Raw genomic sequence first — 23,600 nt, forward strand, 5'->3', positions numbered from 1 at the left:
CTACAGAGTTGTGAACTCGGCCAGGGCCATCAAAGGCAACAGCCTTTACTCTATTAAGGCCATCTACAAGAGGCGATGTATCAAGAAAGCAGCCTCTATCCTCAAGGACCCTCACCACCGAGATCATGCCCTCTTCTCACTGCTACCAACAGGAAGGAGGTACAGGAGCCTGAAGACAAACACCCAATGGTACAAAAACAACTTCCTCTTCTTTTGCACTATTTTTAAACTGTACTGATTTATTATTTTTTTAATCTGCTTTCTAGCAATATTTGCACCTGCGGTGTTGCCACAAAACAATGAATTCCTTGTCATGTTCATGACAATAAATTCTGATTCTGATCTCTATGCCTGCTGACTTGTATCCTTCAGCACATAAACCAGTCTGATCTCATAAGGATTCTCAAAGTTAATACTCTACTAATAATGATTATGCCTTCAGCTACCATGTAAGCATCGGACTCTCCTCCAAAAATAAATATCCCTTTGCCTCTATTTTCTAACAAGGCCACCCTCTTTAAATGCCCCATCTTTTAAGCTACTTTGTTGACCAAACATTTGATCATCTGGGGATTGGGGCATTTTTTTCCTTGCTACCTTAAAATGTGCTGTGGAAATTCTTGTTGTAACATCTTAGTTTGAAGAGAAGTGTGATACAGGAAATGTCCATTCTACAACTTTGTTGCTATAGTATTGGTGTGTTGATTAAGTTCACCTACGGAGAAATGGATTCCTTTTCCTTTTCATCAACATTAGTTTATGATGGAACTTAACAGCATTGTACATTGATTAACTTTAGGTGGCACCATGTTTGTTTTTGAGGTTGTGTGTGCTTTTTCAATTTTGGAAACTGAGAAATATCACACGCTTACCACATTTTGCAGCTACAGGTACGATGGTGTTATGTCCGGCACTCCCATCGTAAGTCAAAAAAATCTTGTCACTAAAGGGTAGTGGGATCAGTGTGGGGACTGAAACAGGGCTGTCAGGAGAGAACGGAGCAGTGGGATCAGTGTGGGAACTGTTAGCAGGATGTCGGGAAAGAGCAGGGAAGTGCAGTGGGGTCAGTGTGAGGACCTACACGGGGCTGTCAGGAGAGATCAGTGTGGGGACTGATAAAAGGCTGTGGGGAAACACTGAACATCATAGCCTAGCCGAGCCAAAATATGAAGTAAAGTAAGGATTCTATCATCATAGAAAAATCCTAGGTCAGACCATCATAAGTTGGGGGCTATCTGTACAGTATATATTCGAGGCTTAATTCAGACTGACTCGGCACTTGAATCAACTTTTTCACACCACTCCTATTAAAGAAAGTCATGGACTCCTAGTATTTTTTTTTCTTGTGTCATGACATGGAAGTTGATCTCATTTATTTCACTCATAATAGTGCTTTTCTTTAATTATAAGTATTTTGATCCAAAATGTCATGCCTGGCTCAGTTTTTTTTTATTTTAATTTCGTAAGATCATAAGAACAGGAGGCAGACTTTCAGCTTAATTCAATTGGATCGTGACTGGTCAAACTTTCTTTTAAGATCCCTTTTCACATGGTACTCTGAACCCTTGACTTCCTTATAGAGTAATAGTAAATCTGTCTGACTTTGCATATAATTATAGCTTTCTTTGGCAAGGCATTCCAAAGAGGCAATTCTTCTTTATCTTGATCTTACATGTGCAACATTATTCAAATGCTGTGGTCACTCACAATATATGGGAAAACATCCTCCCTGCATTTATTCTGACCAGCCACAAGAATCATGTTTCAATCAGACTGCACTTCATTCTACTAAACTCCAATGAGTACAAACCCAACCCATTCACCATTCCCCAGAAACTTCCCATCTCCATCTTTCCATCTCTACTCAAGTACAACAATTATATATATTCCTTAAAATATTTGGGCCAAAACTATGCACAGTACTCTATAGATTCGGTCACCTGGTTCCTTGTACATTTGGTGTAAGACGTGTTCTCTTTTATTATCCTAACTCCTTGAAAAGCAAATTTTCACTCTCTCAGTTACCTGCTGCATAAATCCCTTTGTGCTACACCTTTCTGACATTTTCCCTAACTAATGTGTTTTATTTCTTATTCTTCCTTTCAAAATGAAGAACCCTATTTTCCCATATTACACTCTTTTCCAAATTCTTTCCACTTATTTAATGCCAGTATCTGAAATTTTTTTCCTCCTCACATTTGCCAGTCTCACGATTTTTGTACATCTCAAAAATTTGCAAATAGAGCCTCATCACCTCCTACTCATTGGTCAATTCTCTATCCATACCTCAGTCACCATCTTGCAAAGTAACTTATTGTGTGGCACCTTGCCAATGGCTTTTAAACCCCCAAATATATTACACCTCCTGGTGCTTGCTATTCACAATAATGCTGCTTCAAAGAGTTCTAATGAATTGGCCAGACATGATTTCCCCAGCATGAAGCTCTGTTTACTCTGCCTGATGGTTTCCAAGGTTCTACAATTACCTTCCAAATAACTGACTCTAATGTTTCCCAATAGCAAATGTTAGGAAAACCAGCCCAAAGTAGTCCTTTTTTTTGTATCCCACCCCCATTTTTGAAAAGACAGTTCTCTATTTCTTCAGTACCTCTCCACGTGCAAAAGACATTTTGAAAATTACAATCAATGCATTCACTGTTTTTAAAAATCATGTCCAGGAGACTTTTCATCCTTTAACCCCTTAGTGTGTTAAATATTAATTCTCTGGTAATGGCACTGGTATTTAATTTCTCCCCCTTGTATATTTGCTATGAATGGGACTTTTGTAGTATTGTCTTCTCTAAAGTCCAGTGTGGAAGATCTATTTGATTCCTCTGCTCTTTCCTAGTTTTCTACGACTATATTCCACCCTTCCTGCTGTCTCAGGAAAGCTGTCAACATATTAAAGGACCCATCCCACGCTGCCCACACACTCTTCTCCTCTCTTCTATTGTGCAGAAGAGACATGAGCTTAAATTATGAACCTCCTAATTCAGTGACAGTTTCTTTCCTGCTGTTGTCAAATCTCTCACTGGTAAAAGATGCCCTTGCATTGTTTTTAACTGTGCTCTTCTCTATACCCTGTGTTATTGAAACACTACTCCCCATGTTTACTTATTTATTAATTATTGCATAGCTTCTGTATGAATTGACTTGCCTGAAAACCAGGCAAAACGAAGCCTTTTGCTGCATCATGGTACATGTGATAATAAACAGATCAGTGGCCTGTGTTTACTTTCACCTCTTCCTTTTTACCTTCAAAATGAAGCCCTTATCATTAACAACACCTCATATTCCATGTGAGCCCCCTCCAACCAGATGGCATTAACATCATCTTCTCCGGTTCCCGTTAGGTCCCCACCACCCCCCTCATCTTTCCCCTTGTTTCCTTTCCTCTTGGTCTCTCTGTCTTTCTCTCCCTTCCTTCCCTTTCCCTTAGTCTCCTTTCTCAGAGCCAAAATCAATTCCTCATCATATCTAATGAACACCTTTTGTCTGTTGATCTGTACTCCTCACCCTCCCATTCTTCCCCTTTTTTCCCCAGCCTTTCACACAGATGCATGTCTTTTTTTGCTGAAGGACTCAGGCCTGAAACATTGGTGATATATGATCACTGCAAGACCGGCTAAGTTCCTCCAGCATTATTGTGTTTTGACTTCGATCACAGCATCTTCAGGTTTTCATGTTTTACTCATCTTAATATTTGCCCCCAGTTGCTTGAATAGATTATTGCCTCTTGATTTTGCATCTTTCTTTGCTGAATTCTGACTCCATCCCTATCTTATAATTTTACTTGCTTCATTTCTTATTAGCAGAGTTATCCCATCACATTTTCTTTCCTGCCTGTCCTTCCTGCATTGTGGATTTCCCAGCTTCCTCAGTCTTTCTTGTAATCTTGTCATGGCAATAAAGTCCTACTCACTTATGACAGAAGATTTGCTGAATGAATGAATGAATGTCTGGCATGAAATTAAATATACATAGATCAATCTGAATATAGAATTCTTTGTTTCTGGGTAAAGAGATTTTGACATTGCTGCGGGAAAATTGTGTTTATGCATGATATAAAGATAAACTCAATAGTGATATTTATTGGAAGCCGATCTATTAAGATTATTGAGAAACTTGCAAATAAATTTGGTATCAAAGATATTTACTGGTACTTATTACCAAGTTGACTATTATGTCCAAAACAGTTCCACTCTTTATTTAAGCAGATCCTCCTGAGCCCCCTGGTTTTTGTAACTCTGTCATGATTAGATTTGTTTCACAGCCTGCAGGGAATATTGAAACAGCAGGGGGCAGCAGGATTGTGAATGACAAAATAAAGGTTTGGCCAACTTTTTTTCTTCGTCCATGTGTCTGTAATTTCAGTCTTTAGTTCTTGCAATGATTCTTCTCTATTTAGAAAGCTAAAAGTATTTTCAGTTTGTGATTTTCAGTTCTTTGGAAGTCAAAAGACTGATGTTTAAAAGTTAAAAAAGTTTATTAATGTCAAAGGTTGCTTTTTTTCAAAAATAATCCATTTATTTTCTTCCTGTGATGAATGATCTTTTATTACATTGACTACACACATGCCTTGTGTAGTTACTGGTTTGCATATTTCTGATTTGCAAACTATACCTGGTGCTTTGTAATACAGTATTGTTTACAGAAAAATATTCCATATTTTCAAATAATACACTTAAATTTAAATTTAGGCATGCAGCACGGTAACAGAGCCATCTGTCCCACCAGCCCGTGCTGGCCAAATATCCCAATTAACCTACAACCCCTGTACATTCTGAAAGGTGGGAGGCAACTGGACCACTCATTGGAAACCCCTGCAGTAACAAGGAGAATGTACAAACTCCTTACAGACGGCGCAACCCAGGTCGCTGGGGCTGTAATAGCGTTATGCTAACCGCTACACTAACCATGCTGCCTATTTGAGCCTGTACCTCAATTTTACTTTAATAATCTGTTCCCTGATGAAATATATCAGATTGAGAAATTGATTAGGTACATCCTTGCAGTTTATGAAAGACCATGCAAGAAGTTTTTCTTGCACAGCCATGAAAATGTCAAAATACTTTCTCACATTATTATTTAATATAAAGTCATACAGTCCAGAAATAAGGTCCTTCAACCCACCAGGTTCCTGCCAACCAAGGTTATAGAAAATTCCCCTCTTTTTTGTGGATGCATGTCTAATAAAGTCAATAGAATAAGAAAGTTGTGCATATTAACTGTTGATCAGTTAAGATTAAGGACTCAATTACCTGGGGTGACTTCTTGGTTTTGTACACATTTTGTACAATCTTCAGTTTAACAAACTATTGTCTTTATAGTATGACAGTTTTCAGATTATTGAATTTATTTTTTTTATTTAGAGATACAGCACAATAATAGGCCCATGAGCCCATGCCGCCCAAATGCACCAATTAACCGACAAATGTTGTATGGTTTTGGCTGATATAATAATACATTTTGCTGTTCACTGCTGCTGCACATCTTTAGATCTCCTAGATACCTTTGATTAAGTACACAATCAATAAATATGTCATCCATTCTCCAGGTACCACTATTTGTATAGTGGTTGCAGGAAGATAGGTTGCTTTTTTGGGGAAATATTAGTAAAAATGTTCATGAAAAGAATGTTGAAGATCTCTTTTTAATTTGTATGAAGTAGACTTCCATTGACGTTTGTCTTTATTTCTGCAGTGTATCAGAGGAAGAAAGGCCTCATTGGAAGAACTGCAAACTGTTCATTCAGAGCAGCATGCATTACTGTATGGAACAAATCCACTGAACAGACAGAAGCTCGACAGTAAGAAACTGCTAGGTACATGACAGTTCTTTCCTCTTTACCTTTCGATGCCACATTCCATTAATGGCTATTGTTTCAAGCCACTGGTTTGGTAATGATGTAACACTGAAGAAATCCCATCATCTTATTTTTCCTTTACAGTGATTTCATACTTTACAGATAAGAGTTATTTTGTTCAAAAATAAGTTTGATATTTCATGTTTTATTTTAAAGTATGAGATACTTGCACATAATGGGTGATCATTTTGTGATGTCACATTGTAAATCCTAGGCCTTTGTGTGCCAATAAGGCCAGATATTAGCTCTCTTTCGGAATATTGGCAAATTTCAGTTGACACATACACAAATCACATTGATTACCTCATATGTTTTTCAAATTTATTGGAAAAATATTTAAATTTGGATTCTGAATATTACTTTCCCATTTTTTTCAGTATTATTCATTCTTATTTTCTAATTGGGTCTTGTTGTTACATTGCCAACTTTGATTTTAAAAAGAAGTTCTAGTTTACTGATGGACGAATGAAAAGGAATTGCTGTTTGACTAGCTGAGAAACAGCTGTAAGTCAATCTTAAAGTCAATGGAAAACCAAGAAGTACAAAGCTTGATCTGGCCATAGTGTGGGCAGCAAATGTGTAAAAATGTCTTTGATTTCTTGACTCTGACATAAATGATGCAAAATCCAAACCAGCAATATTTTTCTTAAATTCCTTGTGCTAAATTTGTTGGCTTTGTCTACATATAATTTTTTTTAACTCATATTTGAGTTTTTTATATAAATTAACACCTTTTTGGACAATGATATCAGGCAAATAAGAGGATCAGAGACTGGATACAAAATATGTATTGTTGTGTCTGTATGTTGTCTTTATTCTTCAACACTTCCTCCATCCCCACCCCCACTGCCATGCTGCCCAACTATTCTCTGAGCAGTGGACAGATGTAGGGATTCATCCTGATTGAGTGTATGCCTGCAGTTTTCGTCTTTGAGACAATCTTGATTCCATTGCTGAAATTCCACATTTTGCTTGCTTCCAAAATTGATGTTCTCCCAAGAAGGGAGGAGTACCAAGAAAAGTAAAATATTAAAAAAGAAATTATTTAGGATAAAACAAGAGTCAAATTTAAAGCTTTAATGAGATTAGGAAGAAAGAAATTATAAAAAAAAATAAAGATCAGTGTAATAGATTTTTTGTTAAATGTTTAATTTCTGGTCTATTTACTATTCCTAATGTTTGAATACAGTAAATTGGGTTTTGGCTTGGGATGATTGTCCAAATGATCCAAGTTCTCAATAAAAAGTGTTTTCTAAACCATATTTTTGTTTTAAATTAGCTTGGAAAGTTGTTAATGACAGAAAATTTTGCTTTCCTGTTTTGTAAGATTTATTATTTAAATTCACTTGAATGAAATGTAACTTGGGAATGTGTGCATTTTCATCATGTTCTGTATGAAAAGATTTCTGTCTTTATTATTTGATTGCTCAGTTTCCCATTTGTTTTCAGAGTATCCTTGATCAAACGCTATTTCACCTTATTGATTTATTTTTTTCTTTCTTCATTTTCAGTGTTGTGGTATTTGTTTAAACAATCAACCTTTTATCATTTTGTTTGCTTTATTTTAACTCTGAAGCTGTTCTAAAACAGCTATCTGTCTTCCCATATGTGGTTCCTTCTATCAGCTGATTTCCATTTCCTCTCTTCCCCCCCCGCCCCCCAAACTTCTTGTAATTGGGAATTGTAAGTAAGCCACTGTATGATGGCATTTACCCTCCACCCCAACATTTGCTTCCAATAAGACTCTTTTTAGTGGGGGGACATCAGTTGTCTGACCTAAAAAAAAACAATGTCTGCCAGTTTAAAAGAGAAAAATGCATGCATTCATGTGAAGATTATGGTGCAATTTCTGTATTCAGAAAATTGTGTCAGAATATGTTTCCAAGGAAATATGTGGGATAGAAACCAAACAATTCCTATTCTCATGAAGTTACCCATATTACTGACAGGTTGGATGAAGAAAGAGGGAAACCAAGTCAAAATTTCAATATGCTTAAAATAGAAGCAGGTTTAGGAATATGATGAAATTGTGGTGTACTTTCCAAGTTCAGAAGTTTGTTTTATTTTTGTGGGTTTTGTTCTCATTGGCTACCCCAAATGTTTTGCTTAAAAGTATGGCAACGTTATGTTGTTCAATCGTTTCCACGATGGGCTGAAATGAAATAAGCCAAGTTTCTTTCTGTTTGAATATTCTGAGTTGCTCGAGATGGGTTTCAACACCATGGCTCGAGAGCTGAATGTGTTCTATGAACCACAACAGAATGTATTCTCCCCAGCTACCTGCTAATATTTACAGGTACACAATCCTTTATCCAGAACCCTTGGGGGACAGTGTGTTCTGAATTTCGGATTTTTCCGGATTTCGGAAAGCCAGATTTAAGCCCACCCGAATTGTGCTGCTGTATCCACCTCCACCGCCTTCCAGTCACACTGTCGTCTCCCCTGCCCGCCCGACTGGCGCTGCCGATCTCTCCCCTTTGCCCGCCTGTCTCACGCTGCCAGTGTCGTCGTCCATCACCTGCCCGAATCACGCTGCCGGTCTCTCGCCCACCCGAATCGCGCTGCTGGTCTCCCCCCTCGCCCGCCTGACTCACATTTCCGGTCTCTCCTTCTCGCCCGCCTGACTCGCGCTGCCGGTCTCTTGCCCGCCCGACTCACGCTGCCGTCTCTCTCCCCACCTGCCAGATTTTGGAGCTTTCTGGATTTTAGATGTCCGGATAAAGGATTGTGTACCTGTATATACTAGTGCATCAGTGCTATTTTAATAGAAGTTATTCCTTTCAAAAAGAAGTTATTGATCTTCTAAGAATTAAGGTTGTGACACTCCTCAAGCCATTGAAGTGAGAGTTTCTAATTGATAATAATAGGATAATAGAGTAGCTTAGCACAAAGTTTGAACACTCATTGACTTTTGATCATTTAACATAGAAAACTAGATGGTGATCTATTAATGTATGTTCAATTGTATTATAGCCTAACCTAATAGACTGATATTTCTACAAAGCTGCTCACTATCAGCATTTTCCATTTCCCTGGTTGTTGAACTTATTCTTCCATTGAACAGGTTCCCAGATGCAGATATATCTGCAAGAAGCTTGGGACTTCTCTGGCTGTCAATCTTTGAAAATGATCATATAAAAAAATATACTATCAAGTGGAAATTAAAAAGAGACAAAACATAAAAAACAACAAATTATTTTTAAAGTAATGCAAATAAAAAAAATGTGAATTGCTTTTTAAACTTTGCAGCCTTTCTTCTCCATTGAACTGAATGGAGTCAATTAATTTGCACCAGATTTAATGTCCAATATCCAAGCATAGTTGAGATTGCTGCAATAATTAGTTGTGCAAAAGATTGGGACTTCTGCCTTCCTGTGCATTTAAAAACTGCAGCTCTGTGCTTAGTCATCAAGTTTGCAGATGGCATATCAGTCGTCGGCCTCATCAGCAACAATGATGGGTCACGCTATAGAGAAGAGGTGGAAAATGATGCGAGAGTAACAATCTGAGTCTCAGTGTGGACAAGACGAAGGAGATGATCATGGACTTCAGGAGGTCCAGGAACGACCGCCCTCCACTACACATTAATAACTCAGTAGTGGAGAGAGTACAGAGCATCAAGTTCCTCGGAGTCCACTTAAGAAGTAATATCTCCTCATTTGTCAGGAAGCCATATCAGTGACTGGTCTTCCTGAGAAGACTGAAGCAGGCAAGGTTATCAGCCACCATCATGTCAAACTTCTATAGGAACTCTATCGAGAGCATCCTGGCCAGCTGCATCACACATCACAGTGTGGTGCAGTTGCTGTAGAGAAATGGATCAGAGGTCAATCCACAGAACCATAACAACAGCAGAGAGGATCACTGGGGTCTCCTTCCCCCCCCTCCCCCCCCCCCAATCAACGTGATCTACCGGGATCATTGTCTGAAGAGGGTGCGCAAATTCATTGAGGACCGCTTCCACCCCCACACAGTATCTTTCAGCTACTCCCGTCAGGAAAGAGATATAGGAGTATCAGAGCCAACACCACCAGGCTGAGAAACAGCTTCTTCCCCACGGGCAGTGAGAATGCTGAACAACTAAATGAACTGCTCACACTAACCATCCAAGACTCTACACAATTTATTACATAATATATATTTATTTTATATATGTATAATTGTCCTGCATATGTATTGCTTGTATGTTTACATGTTTTGGATGGAGGACCAGAGAATGCTGTCTGGTCGGATTGTACTCTTGCAATCGGATGATAAATAAAATTGAACTTGAATAATTGCTGTCTTTTCAGGTGAGATTTTGGACATTCATAAAAGAAGCACGAGCATAAACTTATTTTATGTAACATTTTTGTCACCTCATCCATTCTCATTTTTGGGGAAACGTCTGCAGGACAACACTTTGTAGCTTGCGTTGCTGAAGTCTATGCATGCCATTTAATTTTATTGTTAAATATGTAGAGGTAAAAACTTTGGAAAGTAATATGGTGTTGAAAAATGTACAAATTAATCCTTGTAAGTTGATGTTTCTGTGACTCCTGCTGCTTGTTGAAACATCTAGAGCACAGTACTGTTTTTATTAAATCCATCATGTTTTTCTTCTTTCTCCTCTACCTCCATTGGGATGCTTGCATCCTGTAATGAAACAGAATATCATAATTCTTTTTTGGTGATTGAATTAGTTTCAGAAAGAAGTAAGTTTATTATTTTCATTTTGGTGAAATTGTACTTTTGTGATCAATTTTTCTGATGATTATATTTGTTGTATAGACTGATCTTTCAAAGATCCAGATGGTCATAACCATAGCTTTTTCCCAATTGGGGGTTGACAAGAAAGGTTGGGGGGAAGGTATGTGACCATACGGCTGCTGACATTGCATCCCTATCTGCTTTAATTGCGGGTGTACTTTATAGAAACACACACCAGTTTTCAATCATTATGGTGTCTGTCGTGTTGTATTAATAATCAAGCAAAATACTTTGCTCCTTGTTCTTGAAGCCAGAATCTCCTGCACTTCATGAACATCTGTTAATTTCCATTCGCAAATCAAATAATTTGCGCGTTATTTGATTTTCTACCTTTGCACTTTGTGTACTAACAATGAATACATTTGGTTTCAGTCATTAAAATAATTTTTATTTGGAAGAATAGAAATAGTTCAAAACATTCTTGTCCAGCTAATAAACTCTGAGGAACTGTTACTGCAGTAAAAGCTTTTGCATGGGCCCTAGAGGCCAGGAAAGGGGTTAACACAGCATTGGCGGGTAATACACCTTGCAGATGCTCATTTGTATTTGTAATACTCTCTGTCACATTGTGATTACAACATTGCTGCAAACATTATGATTTATCGTGATGCCCTAAACCAAATGCTATTTTTAAATATTATTCCACAGGTTCCATCACCCCGATGTTTGTTATGCTTCCTTGTGGCGGACTTGGAGTAAGTCTTTTTTTCCCTTTTATAATGTGTAAATAATGTCTTGTTTGTTCTTTCCATCTTAGCAGCAACATAAATTGTTGCTTTGACTTCCACTCAGCAGATAATTGAGAACAGATGTCCCCATAAAGAGGAATTCAAGGTTTGCTGAACTAGGCATCTTGGCTAAACCACAATATGTGTGACATTATTCAGGGAAATAGAATGATGGCTTAAAAAAAAAGCTCCATGATCTCTGCTTCAAACATGTATTTGCAAGGTAACAAAGCAGGTGGATGTGGATTCGGATTCATTCTGTAAAATCCTGTTTGTAAAATACTTTCCTTTTTTTGACTTCCCTATGTAAAACTGCATCTAGAGGAGACTGTATCTTTCCACAAAGTGGGGAGGGTGGAATTTGTCCTTTTGAATTGGTTCTTCACGTTTTCCCCATGCTCTGATGTTTGACAGAGGGAGAAAGTAACTCATTGCTTTATTGCCAATCTTCCCACAGCCACAAATCTCTAAAATTGTTTATTATAATAGGGTAGCGTTCACTATCAACAGCAGTTCTTCACTTGTGGAGACATCACACATTTATTGCAGTATAACCTCTCTGACTGTTGTGGGAAGCTCAGTTAACCTGATCCCAACCTAACCAGCACCCACATAAGTTGTTGATTTATGATCAGAAGTAGGAACACTGATTTTTTTTCCTCTGAATTAGGGCTGCTGAAGACAATTGTACACCAGTTGCCTCTATTAAGAAAATTTGGGAATCATATGGGAAAACCTTATGATGTCTGCAGTTCAGCTGCATGATGGATAAATATACTGAGACATTAGAAATGTAATATGGAGCATCCTAACAATTTGTTGTTATCTATGTGGTAAACAACTGTTGGTTTGCAAATTGCTCTGTTGAGTGAATAAACTGCCATTTCTATCCATTTGTGAAAATTTACAAACAACTGGCTTACTTTAAAATTCTGATTGTAAATAAGAAAATATACTTTCTGCTAAATATTTTCAAACTGAATTTTTAACATTTCTGTTCTTATTTTTGCTCTCTACCTTTATTCTGTTTGAGGGAATTAAATAATTTTTAACCATTTCAATTCTTAGAATGTTGTTCTGACAGAATATTGCATCCAGTTCAAAAAATGCACCTCATGGCACCATTCTCAGAGTCTGATTGAATATGCTTAGAAAGGTGCCAACATGCATTAAAATTATTACTTTTTAAATATTTCATGTGAATTTCTTTGATTCCTTGCCAGAAGTTAAAGTATACAACGTTGCAAGTCAGCTATGATCTTACTAAATGGTGGAGTTAGTCTCAAGGGGCTGACAGCCTACTACCCCTGCTCCTATTTCTTATGCAGTCTTCATAAAAGCAGTGTTTATTTGACACATCTGGCAGTTTTGTAAGACAAGCAATTTGGAAATAAGGAAGGCAGCTCTTTCTTTCTGAATTGTGAGTTGTTTGTAAAAGAGCAGTGCATATAGTGGTGGTAGCATGCCAATTTGTCACCACAGTGTGAGCATTCCCGAGCCAGTGTTCATCATTCTAGCAGTCTGTTCAATAAACAAGAGAATTGAGAGGGACAAAAAGACAGCCTGAACAACATGTGTCTTCATATGTGTGTGAGTGGAAAGAGTTCCAGCATGTCATTTTATGTTGGTTGGTTTACTCACACACAGAGATACATTGTGGTTTCACTTCATGTTTTGTATCTATGTGGAAATTTGTTTGACTATAAAGAAACATACTATTGAATATTTTTATTTTAAGGCAAAGCAAATGCATTTCAGTTTACCCTAATGTATATGCTATTGGAGAATATTTGAAGGCCACATAGTTAGTAAACATAAGAAACGAGCAGTGGTAGGGCACTTGACCTACCCTCAAACCTACCTCTCCATTCAGTGTAATCATGGCTGACCTGCCCCAGGCCTCATATCCTTTTAAACCAGTTCTCTATTGCCCCCAATTCCTTGAACTTTTATATTACTAGCCTGAACAATCCTCAGAGAGAATTCTAGATTCACCAGCCTCAATGAGAAGCTCCTACCCCTCAGTTTGAAATGACCATTATATAACTTCGTCCCCTCATTCGAGAATCTTTCCTTAGTGCAAATATTTCATGCTACTAACGAAGCTAATGTTTTATTAAACTCTCCCCTATTCTTCTAAATTCCAATTTATGAGTGTTCGTATATCTGTACAGCAGGAGCCCATAACAAGATATAAGCCAGGCTCGTTCTTTGATATAATCAATCAGCACAGCTATATTTGGGAAAGGAAATGATGTAAGAAGATTCCACATTCAAACACATGTTGATCAGGCAGAACAGGTTCCACAGGTATTGAGCCAAGGTCTGTCATTTGCATCTTCTGTGGCCTTAATTTAGTTGTTGTTGCTTCAGTTATACCTAATGTTTCAAACTAAGAGTGTCCAACCACAGATGGTCCAGGCCAGCATGCCATGTTGCAGCCAATACAAAACAGTTATTCTGGTATCTTCCCAACACTCTTGGCTCCTAGTCTGATTACAACTAGCTTCAAAATACTTATCAGTGAGTTTAACCCTAACCCTCCCCCCCCCCCCTCTTAAATTTCAAACCTCCAATCCTCCCAAGATCTCTGTTCTCTCTAATTCTGGCGTCTGTGATCCCAACTTGTGTGGAAGCAATGTTGGTGACTTTGATTTAAACTGCCTAGCTCTGAAGTTCTAGAATTCCTTCCCACAACCTTTTGTTGCTGTATTACTTCCCTCCTTTTCAATATACCTGGAAAACTTGAATAAGCATTTGACAGCCCTCTCCTTTGATAGCCTTGTGACAAATGTTTTTGATGAAATTCTATGAAGCACATTGTGATGTTTTACTGTGTTAAAGGTGTTGTATAAATGCTGTGTTATATTTGTTTTGCTAAATTAGTCTCTATTGGATAAAGTCAAGTTTATTGTCATCTGATTATACAAACCCAATGAAACACTTACAACCAGATATAATGAACATACATTCAAACAATACATATGTAGGGCAAATTCATCTATACAAATAAATAAATAAATATTGCTTCATCAATATGAGAGTCTTGGATGGTTAGTGCAAGCAGTTCCTTTGGTCGTTCAGCATTCTCATTGCCAGTGAGAATGTCACTTCAAATGTTAACCTCCAGAAGTTAAATTTTACATGGTGTTGTAGTTTGTTCATCATATCAGACTGTGGTTTTATTAAACTGGAACAGAATCAATTTGACATTGGAAATTAACCATATTAATTTAGACATACAGCATGGATACAGGCCCTTCCACCCTGCAAGCCCATGCCACCCAAATACACCAATTAACCTACAAATACCCATACATTTTTGAAGGGTGGAGGAAATTGGAGTATGTGGAGGAAACCATGCAGACACAGGGAGAACGTACAAACTCCTTACAGATAGCGGCAGTCAAATTCGAGTTGCTAGCGCTGTAATGGCATTACTTCTATTAGCATGGTGCCTTCTTAAAGCGGAATGGTTGCATGTTATTGTTTTAAAGATATATTTCTGGTGATCACTGAATATGTTGGTGTTGCAAAGATAAATGTCAACATTCATTGTTATCTGTCTCCCTTTTTATTTTCCATCATTTTTAGTCAGGACATAGGCTGTCTCATACACGAAGCAGATAGAAAATGAGTCAAGGGTATGAATAGTACCAAACAGTTCCAGATGAAAGACTTTATTTTACTCTGAACTAGGACGTGATTCATACAGTTTAAAAAAGTGTTCTTGGGTGCCATTTGAAGACTGATCTTATGAACAAAGCACATTGAGGTATTTTGGAAAATTAAGAGTGGAATTTTAAAAAAGAATAGTTCAGTGTTGTATTGCAGTGAAATGATGTATACGACTGAAACTGTACATATTAGTTTAAATCCACAATCATCTCATTGTTGTTTGAATATGAACTTAAGTAGCCAGCTTCTCAATTGCCAAGTAGATTTGAACAAATGCATAAAGGAGTCATGCTCATTCAACCAGTGCTTCCTGGCAAAATGAATGCTGTATTTGGTGTGTGTGTGTGTGTGTGTGTGTGTGTGTGTGTGTGTGTGTGTGTGTGTGTGTGTGTGTGTGTGTGTGTGTGTGTGTGTGTGTGTGTGTGTGTGTGTGTGTGTTGAATGATTATAGAACATTATTAATTGTTGCTAGAGAAGGGGGTGGAGGAGAACAAAATTTGCTTGCCATCTGGTCAAGATTCTCTATTATTATTTTGAAAAATAAACAACTCCTGCATAGTGAAGCCAGCAAAGGATTCATGCTTTAAAATTAAATTCCATAATATAATGCATTTATTCTACCAAATTTATTGGTTTAATCTTTTATAGGTCCACTCCAGTTGTATAATATGGTAAACTTGCACAACACAACCTTGCACAATATATTACACTGCTATGGGACCTTAACATTTCTCATAACTGTCATAATCCATTGGTTTTATTGCCTGTATTTAAAAAGCAGCATTGTACAAATATGTGTGGGTTTTTTTTTCAAAAAGCCACCAGTATTTTATGTTGAGTACCAAAAACCAAACTGCTGGAGGAATTCAGATCGTCGAGTTGCGCCTAAGGGGCTAGGCGGTGGTTTGGGAGGTGGAGGGGGAGGAATTGTTGACATTTCACCTTGGGACATTGTGTCAGGTGTCTCCCCTTAATTCCTTTCCCTCAAAGGATGCTGAACAGCCTGCTGAGTTCCTCCACCAGTTTGTTTTTTTCATCTAGATTCCTACATCTGCAATCTCTTGCATTTTATGTATACTCCTCTGTTATACAGTTAGTGAAGGATATTTTTCTTATGTTTTGATGCTTAGGTGGACAGTGACACAATTTGGAATGAGATCCATTCATCTAGTGCTGCACGTTTAGCAGTGGGCTCTGTGATTGAGCTTGTTTTCAAAGTGGCAACTAAGGAATTAAAGGTGAAGTCTCTCAAAAATTCAACAATAACTGTTAGGGAAGGGAAGGTCATTGGTGTAGACAACATAGGAAGTTGAAGGTCAAGTAATGGTAGTCAGATACTTGGTTTGGGTTACTTAGTGTTGCGTATGTTATGAAGTTTGTACAGGTACAAGCCTGAGTTAAGTGAAAGCACTATTCTTCTGAGTCTGGAAGGTAGCGTTTCAACCTTCAGCACCACAGATCTGTGCAGATAATGCAGCCTGACACCACTGCACTATTGAAGGAGCAGTGTATGAATAAGGTGTCAGACCAAAGTCCCGTCAGTCCCCTTATGATAGTAATATGCTACTTAACGGCTGTATATGGAGCAGAACAATGTGGGCTTCTCAAAGTCCAGTCCATTGTTAATTCTTCAACTACCTAAAAACCGACTACCTGAACATTAATTAAACGTTAATTTCTGACCCCCTTGCCATGGGAAAATTAGTTTTCATGCTCCCTCAATTTCAAAATACATTTAATAGACAACAAAGTGCTTTAGGACATTCTCTGGTTGTAAAAGATGCCACATAAATTCAAGTTCATTCATTTGTGATCACAGTGTACAGGTTCTCTTGGCCTCTGATATTGGACAACATAATCCATTTTGGCCAAATCAGAAATAAAGTTGAGATCATCACAGATCCACTGACATACAGCATGGTAACTGGCCATTTCGGCCCACGAGTCCGTGCTGCCCAATTTACACCCAATGACCCTACACCCCCAGTATGTTTCGAACGAGGAAACCAGAGCCCTTGGGGAAAACCCATGCAGACATGGGGAGAACATACAAACTCCTTACAGACAGTGCAGGATTCGAACCCCAGTCTCAATTGCTGGCACTGTAATGGCATTGTGCTAACCACTACACCAACTGTGCTGCCCTGCTTGTAAAATAAATTATTTAATTTGCATTTATGGAACACTTCTTGTCCAGGGCATTCTAAATAATTTTCAGTCCATTAAATATCTTTGAAATTATAATTTTAGAAACATACAACTATTAGACCTGTGCTGACCCTTTGAATGAGCCTTTCATATAACCATATAATCATATAACCATTCACGGAGCGGAAACAGGCCATGTCGGCCTTTCGAGTCCGTACCGGTTCAATAGAACAATTCCACTAACTCAAACCTCCCGCTCTCTGCCAATAACCCTCCAACCCCCCCCCGCCTCACCTCCATGTACACATCCAACCTTCTCTGAAATGACAGAAGGGACCGTGCTGCAACTATCTCATTCGGAAGATCATTCTGCCACCACTCGCTGAGTGGAAAAAGCCACCTCTAATATTTCTCCGAAAGTGTTGCCCCCTTACACTTAATTCATGGCCTCTTGTTCCAATCTCCCCTGCCCTCAAGGGAAAGAGTCTGTTTATGTCTAGTCTATCTATTCCTTTCATCATTTTAAATACCTCTATCAAGTCCCCTCTCAGTAGTCTTCTGAAATATTTTTCAGAATTGTAGCTTCCACCAATTTCTCAGTCTATAAGTGAAAAGTGTTCTAAATCTTTTCTCAATTACTTTAAATCAATTATATGTTTCATGTCCCATTCACCAAATGGAATAGTTTTTTTCTCAACAAACATCTTTTCAAATACAAATCTATAACATTGAGTTCTGAGGCCAATCACATGACCCTCGTGTTCTTCCAATTAAAGTCAGTCAACAGAAACTTGATTCAAAACAGTGTATATTTAATCTGTTGCTGAACTGTGGTCATTGCTTTAATTATAGAATCACTTCTCAAATCCTATTTGATAAGTTATGATATTGTAATGCAAATTTGAATAAAAATATTTTAATGACCTTTATCTCAACATAAATTGCACCATACATGGTTATTCAAGTCATGATGTTTTGCAGAATGGGTTTGCGATTGTGAGGCCTCCTGGTCACCATGCAGAGGAAAGTACACCAATGTAAGTAACTTTCCATCCTCAAGTAAAACACCTCACACTGAAAACACAGCTCTTCGTACTAAGTCACCTGGTGGAGTTTTTAGTTTAATTAACCCACATATGAATTTCTGAACAAAACGTGGTGAAAATTTGGCCCTACTCTTCTTTTCCCTCTGATGATAAATGAACATCAGAATGCAGATGACCAGAATCAGGAACAGAGCTATTAACCATTCCCCTTTTTTTTCATTCCTCTTCCCCAACTTGAATCTTCAGGGGATTCTGCTACTTCAATTCTGTAGCCATTGCAACAAAGCTGCTACAGCAGAGGTTGAACATCAGCAAGATCCTTATAGTGGACTGGGTGAGTAAACCATGCTGATACAAAGCTCCAATTAAGGGATATATTTTTCAAATCCTACTTCGCTGCCCAACATTTTTGAGCACTGCTGCACCACTGGACTTGTTTTTATGGACTCAAATATACAGTCTTGTTTAGGTTCTCATCCAGATGATGAACTAACATTTGGATGCTTTTTATTATATTAATCATTTTTGATTGTGTCATATGTAAACTTTTGTTTGTTGGACTATTTTATAGTCGATAATCTAGTTCAGCATGGAAAAGTTCCACCATAAATTGGAAGTGAGCTTGTGTCATTCTATCCAATGCTTCAGGAAAGCAAAGAACTGTTCCTGGGGGGGGGAGGAAATGGTTAGAGATAGCCTCCTACTCTGTGCTCTGGTAGCCAATCTCATAATGGTGGCTACAGAAGGACTTGCATTTGTGGCCTGGTTAAATAAGTTGGTGTGATTACATATAAAAGCTAGAGAGAAGGGGAAGGGGAGAGAGGGAGTGGGAAGATGCAAAACTTGCTCATGATATTTCTGTGTTAAGTTATTTAGTTCAAATGATCTTACAACTTTTTTTTAAAAATGGTTTATTGGACGGATGAAAAATGTAGATGGGTTAATCATATTTTCAGCTGTACAATCAATTCTGACAATACAATTTGCCGCCTTTATTATAGGACTCGTTCATTTTTACTCAGGCTGCCAGTGAATGGAGGGGAAAATGTTTCCTTCGGGAAGTCATGTAGTTTAGTTTTTCATCGCGATTTAAGAAAGGGTGATCAGCATAAACTACATCAAGGTTATAAACATTTGAGAAAATAATAAATGTGGAGCACCTTTCTTAAAATTTTAATGCTTTTAAAGCACTCGGTAAAGAACAAATGAAGTTGAAGCAGCCTGAAAACATTTACTCACAAACCTAAACTCTGATCCTGCATTAAAGATGAGACGAAGCATCTACTTCTCCAGTACTGCCTTTCAATCTGTTGTTTAATATTTGGTAATAGGATGTACATCATGGCAATGGCACCCAGCAGGCTTTCTACAATGACCCCAACGTGCTGTACATTTCATTGCATCGCTACGATGACGGCAACTTCTTCCCAGGAAGTGGGGCCCCAGATGAGGCAAGTAAATAAGATAACCATTCGATTAAAGAATGTCTTCTCTCCTATATCATATGCAATGCATAAACAACATCATCTTGGGGTTGCTTATTTTGGTTGACAATTGACGTAATTAAAATACTTCGTAATAAAACAATTTTGAAAATATATTTTGTTTCTGTTCATTTGAATGTTCAAATATCTTCAAAATCACACCTTCCTAAGTACAAAACTAGCTTTGCACCAAATTAAAATTAAGATGCTGCTGTATGTTTAAATATTTGTTCTAATTTTGACTTTTAGGTTGGGACTGGCGCAGGTATAGGATTTAATCTCAATATGGCTTGGACAGGTGGCTTGGATCCACCAATGGGTGATGCTGAATACTTGACTGCATTTAGGTAAGACTTCAGAATGTTCAGACATTAAAGATTGTGACCAGCATTGTCAATATATTCTATTTAAAGTCATTTTTAAAGGAACTTTAAATAATTCTGTTCATTCTACTTCTTACTCTCAAAAAAAACAAGAATTAAGGGGTCAATTCTTCAAGTGTGGATTTATAAAAGTTGTTTGGATTCAGCAATGCTAGAGTGTTATAGCTTGATCTTGCTCTTGTACAGATTTTTCTCTCCAGTTTTTCCAATGTGGGTTCCTTTTGGGTTTAAGTTTTCCTCTGTTTTTCTGGGTCAAAAGTGGCTGCTTGTAGTAAGCCACCTGAGGGTATACCTTGACAGGAGACACAAAGATGTCTACTGGCTGCACCTTTGCACTTCTGTGAATGAAGATTAGGTTGGAATTCTAAATTGTTTGTGGCCCAGGAACCAGGTCAGGCTGGCCTTGATGAGCCTTGAGACCAGCCCAACTGGGGTTCTGGGTCACAAGGACATCTAGTTCCCTGAAGCTACTTTATGATCAATCCCACAGTAAATGGTAAACCCTGTCCCTCAGAGATGCTTTGACAACACCTAAGCTCTTCAAGAGGGATTGCAGACAAAAGACTGTTTTCAAATCTCTCTGATGCCCACAAATATTGGGGAAGACAGTGAATGTTTTAAAAATTATAAATAATTAACCAATATAAGCATTAGGAACATTAAAAAAAAATCAAAACATAAATTTGACCTGGGTTAATTCAAACAATGTTAAGTACCTGAAGCTCACCTTTCTTGCTTGGAGCCATTCAAAAGGGCTTGCTGAACCACATAGATTTAATGGGCAAATTTCTGAGCAGAACAATTCTGGAGCAAGATGGCATTTCACAGCCTAACCAGAACACGGACAGAATATCAGTGGTGTGGATCTCCCAGGACTTCCATGTTCAAAATGTCTATTGATCCCTCCCTCAGGAAAAAAAAAGTTGGGTTGTTGATATACCGCCTTAGTTCTGACTAGAAATTCCAGGGCACTGAGAATAACTGCATCATGTGACGATCCCCCATTTTTCAGTTCATTTTATTGTGTGGGACTGTCCCTTTAAGAGAACAGATTTAGCAAAAGCCTGCAGGTTTTGGAAAGTGACTGTGAACTAGCAGCAAGCTTCGAAGAGAGCATGTTCCAAAAAGTTGATACATTTGCAGAATGAAGGGGATCAGCCCGGAGAAGCCAGGGGTAGAGACCATGTGTCCAGCTTCTTAAAAAGACTACACATTTTGTTCAAGAGCCATTTTAAGAAGGCAGCACAAGAGAAACATTTCTTCAACCTCCTTTGTGGGATTGAGAAACCCACTTCGCCTCATTGTGTGGTTATCGACAGACTGTCAGAGTTCTTCCTGTTAATACAGAGGGATGAGAAAACACTTCGACTGATCCCCGAAAAGGGTTTTAAAGTTGCAGAAGAAATACTGCACTCCACTTCGACTGACCCGTTAAAGGGGTTCTAATTGCTGAAGAAGGCCCTCGTCTAAAAAGGACATTTCTCTGAAGTACCAGAGCAAGGGTTTTCGTGAGTTAATCAACCTTCTGCCACCCCCCCCCCTCCCCCCACGTCTCTTTCACTCACTTTTGAACTGCTCCTTCCATCTAAGTGCATGTCTCACCTACGTGTCTTGCTATTCTAAGGCCTGTATGTCTCCACCATCCTAAAGCCTACGTGTCTTACCATTCTAAGGCCTGTATGTCACAACCATCCTAAAGCCTGTGTGACGCATCAATTTCAAACCCAAATCCATCACTGAACTTCCGAAACTAAACTTTGAACTGCCTTCCCAGAATTGACCCTTGAACTGTAGTGGCTTGGGGGAATTCCACACACACCGATATATATTCGCAAATAGTTAGAGTTTAAGTTAGATAATTGAATATAATTTTAGTGAAGTTTAAAAGAGTTAGTTAGATTAGGCAATGAAGACGCTGTTTACATCCGGTACCGCACGGATGGCAGTCTCTTCAATCTGAGGCGCCTGCAAGCTCACACCAAGACACAAGAGAAACTTGTCCGTGAACTACTCTTTGCAGATGATGCCGCTTTAGTTGCCCATTCAGAGCCAGCTCTTCAGCGCTTGACGTCCTGCTTTGCGGAAACTGCCAAAATGTTTGGCCTGGAAGTCAGCCTGAAGAAAACTGAGGTCCTCCATCAGCCAGCTCCCCACCATGACTACCAGCCCCCCCACATCTCCATCGGGCACACAAAACTCAAAACGGTCAACCAGTTTACCTATCTCGGCTGCACCATTTCATCAGATGCAAGGATCGACAATGAGATAGACAACAGACTCGCCAAGGCAAATAGCGCCTTTGGAAGACTACACAAAAGAGTCTGGAAAAACAACCAACTGAAAAACCTCACAAAGATAAGCGTATACAGAGCCGTTGTCATACCCACACTCCTGTTCGGCTCCGAATCATGGGTCCTCTACCGGCACCACCTACGGCTCCTAGAACGCTTCCACCAGCGTTGTCTCCGCTCCATCCTCAACATCCATTGGAGCGCTCACACCCCTAACGTCGAGGTACTCGAGATGGCAGAGGTCGACAGCATCGAGTCCACGCTGCTGAAGATCCAGCTGCGCTGGATGGGTCACGTCTCCAGAATGGAGGACCATCGCCTTCCCAAGATCGTATTATATGGCGAGCACTCCACTGGCCACCGTGACAGAGGTGCACCAAAGAAAAGGTACAAGGACTGCCTAAAGAAATCTCTTGGTGCCTGCCACATTGACCACCGCCAGTGGGCTGATAACGCCTCAAACCGTGCATCTTGGCGCCTCACAGTTTGGCGGGCAGCAGCCTCCTTTGAAGAAGACCGCAGAGCCCACCTCACTGACAAAAGGCAAAGGAGGAAAAACCCAATACCCAACCCCAACCAACCAATTTTCCCTTGCAACCGCTGCAATCGTGTCTGCCTGTCCCGCATCGGACTGGTCAGCCACAAACGAGCCTGCAGCTGACGTGGACTTTTTACCCCCTCCATAAATCTTCGTCCGCGAAGCCAAGCCAAAGTGGATATAATTGTTGATTAATAATTAAAGATATTTTAAATTTAGCACCATCTGGGCTAATCTTTATTGCTTCTGTCATGTAGGTAACAAGTAAAACAAATGAGCATAATGAAATGCAAACTTTTTCATTACAAAATGTTCTGAGTGATACCAAAGGAATACAGCATATTTCTCATTGTCACCTAAGAATTGAAATGAAAATAATAATTAGAGAGGATATGTCTTATGGATCCAATGCTGGGTACAAGTGTGTAAAAATGTTAGGTAAAAATGCACGGGTGTCTTCTGGTAAATGAAATGTTATAGTGTAGTCAATCTGTGGGTCCTGAAATCCAAAATGATAAAAGCTTTTCTTTTGTTACAATAATAGGCACTGGGGTACTGAAACCTTGAGGCAAGTTGGAAAGATTTACATTAATGATGCATTTTGTTGGAATATTTGCAGCTTTCTTGACAATCAGTATGCAGGGTTGAAAACGGGAAGCTGCATTTTTGAACAGTGATATCAATATCTA

General features: G+C 38.8%; 1 protein-coding gene across 14 annotated transcripts in view; it reads left to right on the top strand.

The window, feature by feature from the left end:
• The window catches only part of hdac4 (histone deacetylase 4), a 481,405-nt gene that overhangs the window by 431,280 nt on the left and 26,525 nt on the right, over positions 1 to 23,600 (top strand). For all 14 annotated transcript variants that reach the window (XM_069934297.1, XM_069934289.1, XM_069934292.1 and 11 more), the window contains 7 exons: positions 5,704 to 5,824; positions 11,264 to 11,310; positions 16,152 to 16,259; positions 18,151 to 18,206; positions 18,462 to 18,549; positions 19,547 to 19,666; positions 19,949 to 20,046. In XM_069934297.1, the coding sequence (XP_069790398.1) occupies positions 5,704 to 5,824; positions 11,264 to 11,310; positions 16,152 to 16,259; positions 18,151 to 18,206; positions 18,462 to 18,549; positions 19,547 to 19,666; positions 19,949 to 20,046 (638 nt within the window). The remainder of the gene's footprint in view (positions 1 to 5,703; positions 5,825 to 11,263; positions 11,311 to 16,151; positions 16,260 to 18,150; positions 18,207 to 18,461; positions 18,550 to 19,546; positions 19,667 to 19,948; positions 20,047 to 23,600) is intronic.

The sequence above is a fragment of the Narcine bancroftii genome, chromosome 4 (genome assembly GCF_036971445.1).
Source record: "Narcine bancroftii isolate sNarBan1 chromosome 4, sNarBan1.hap1, whole genome shotgun sequence".
Classification (NCBI taxonomy): Eukaryota; Metazoa; Chordata; class Chondrichthyes; order Torpediniformes; family Narcinidae; genus Narcine; species Narcine bancroftii.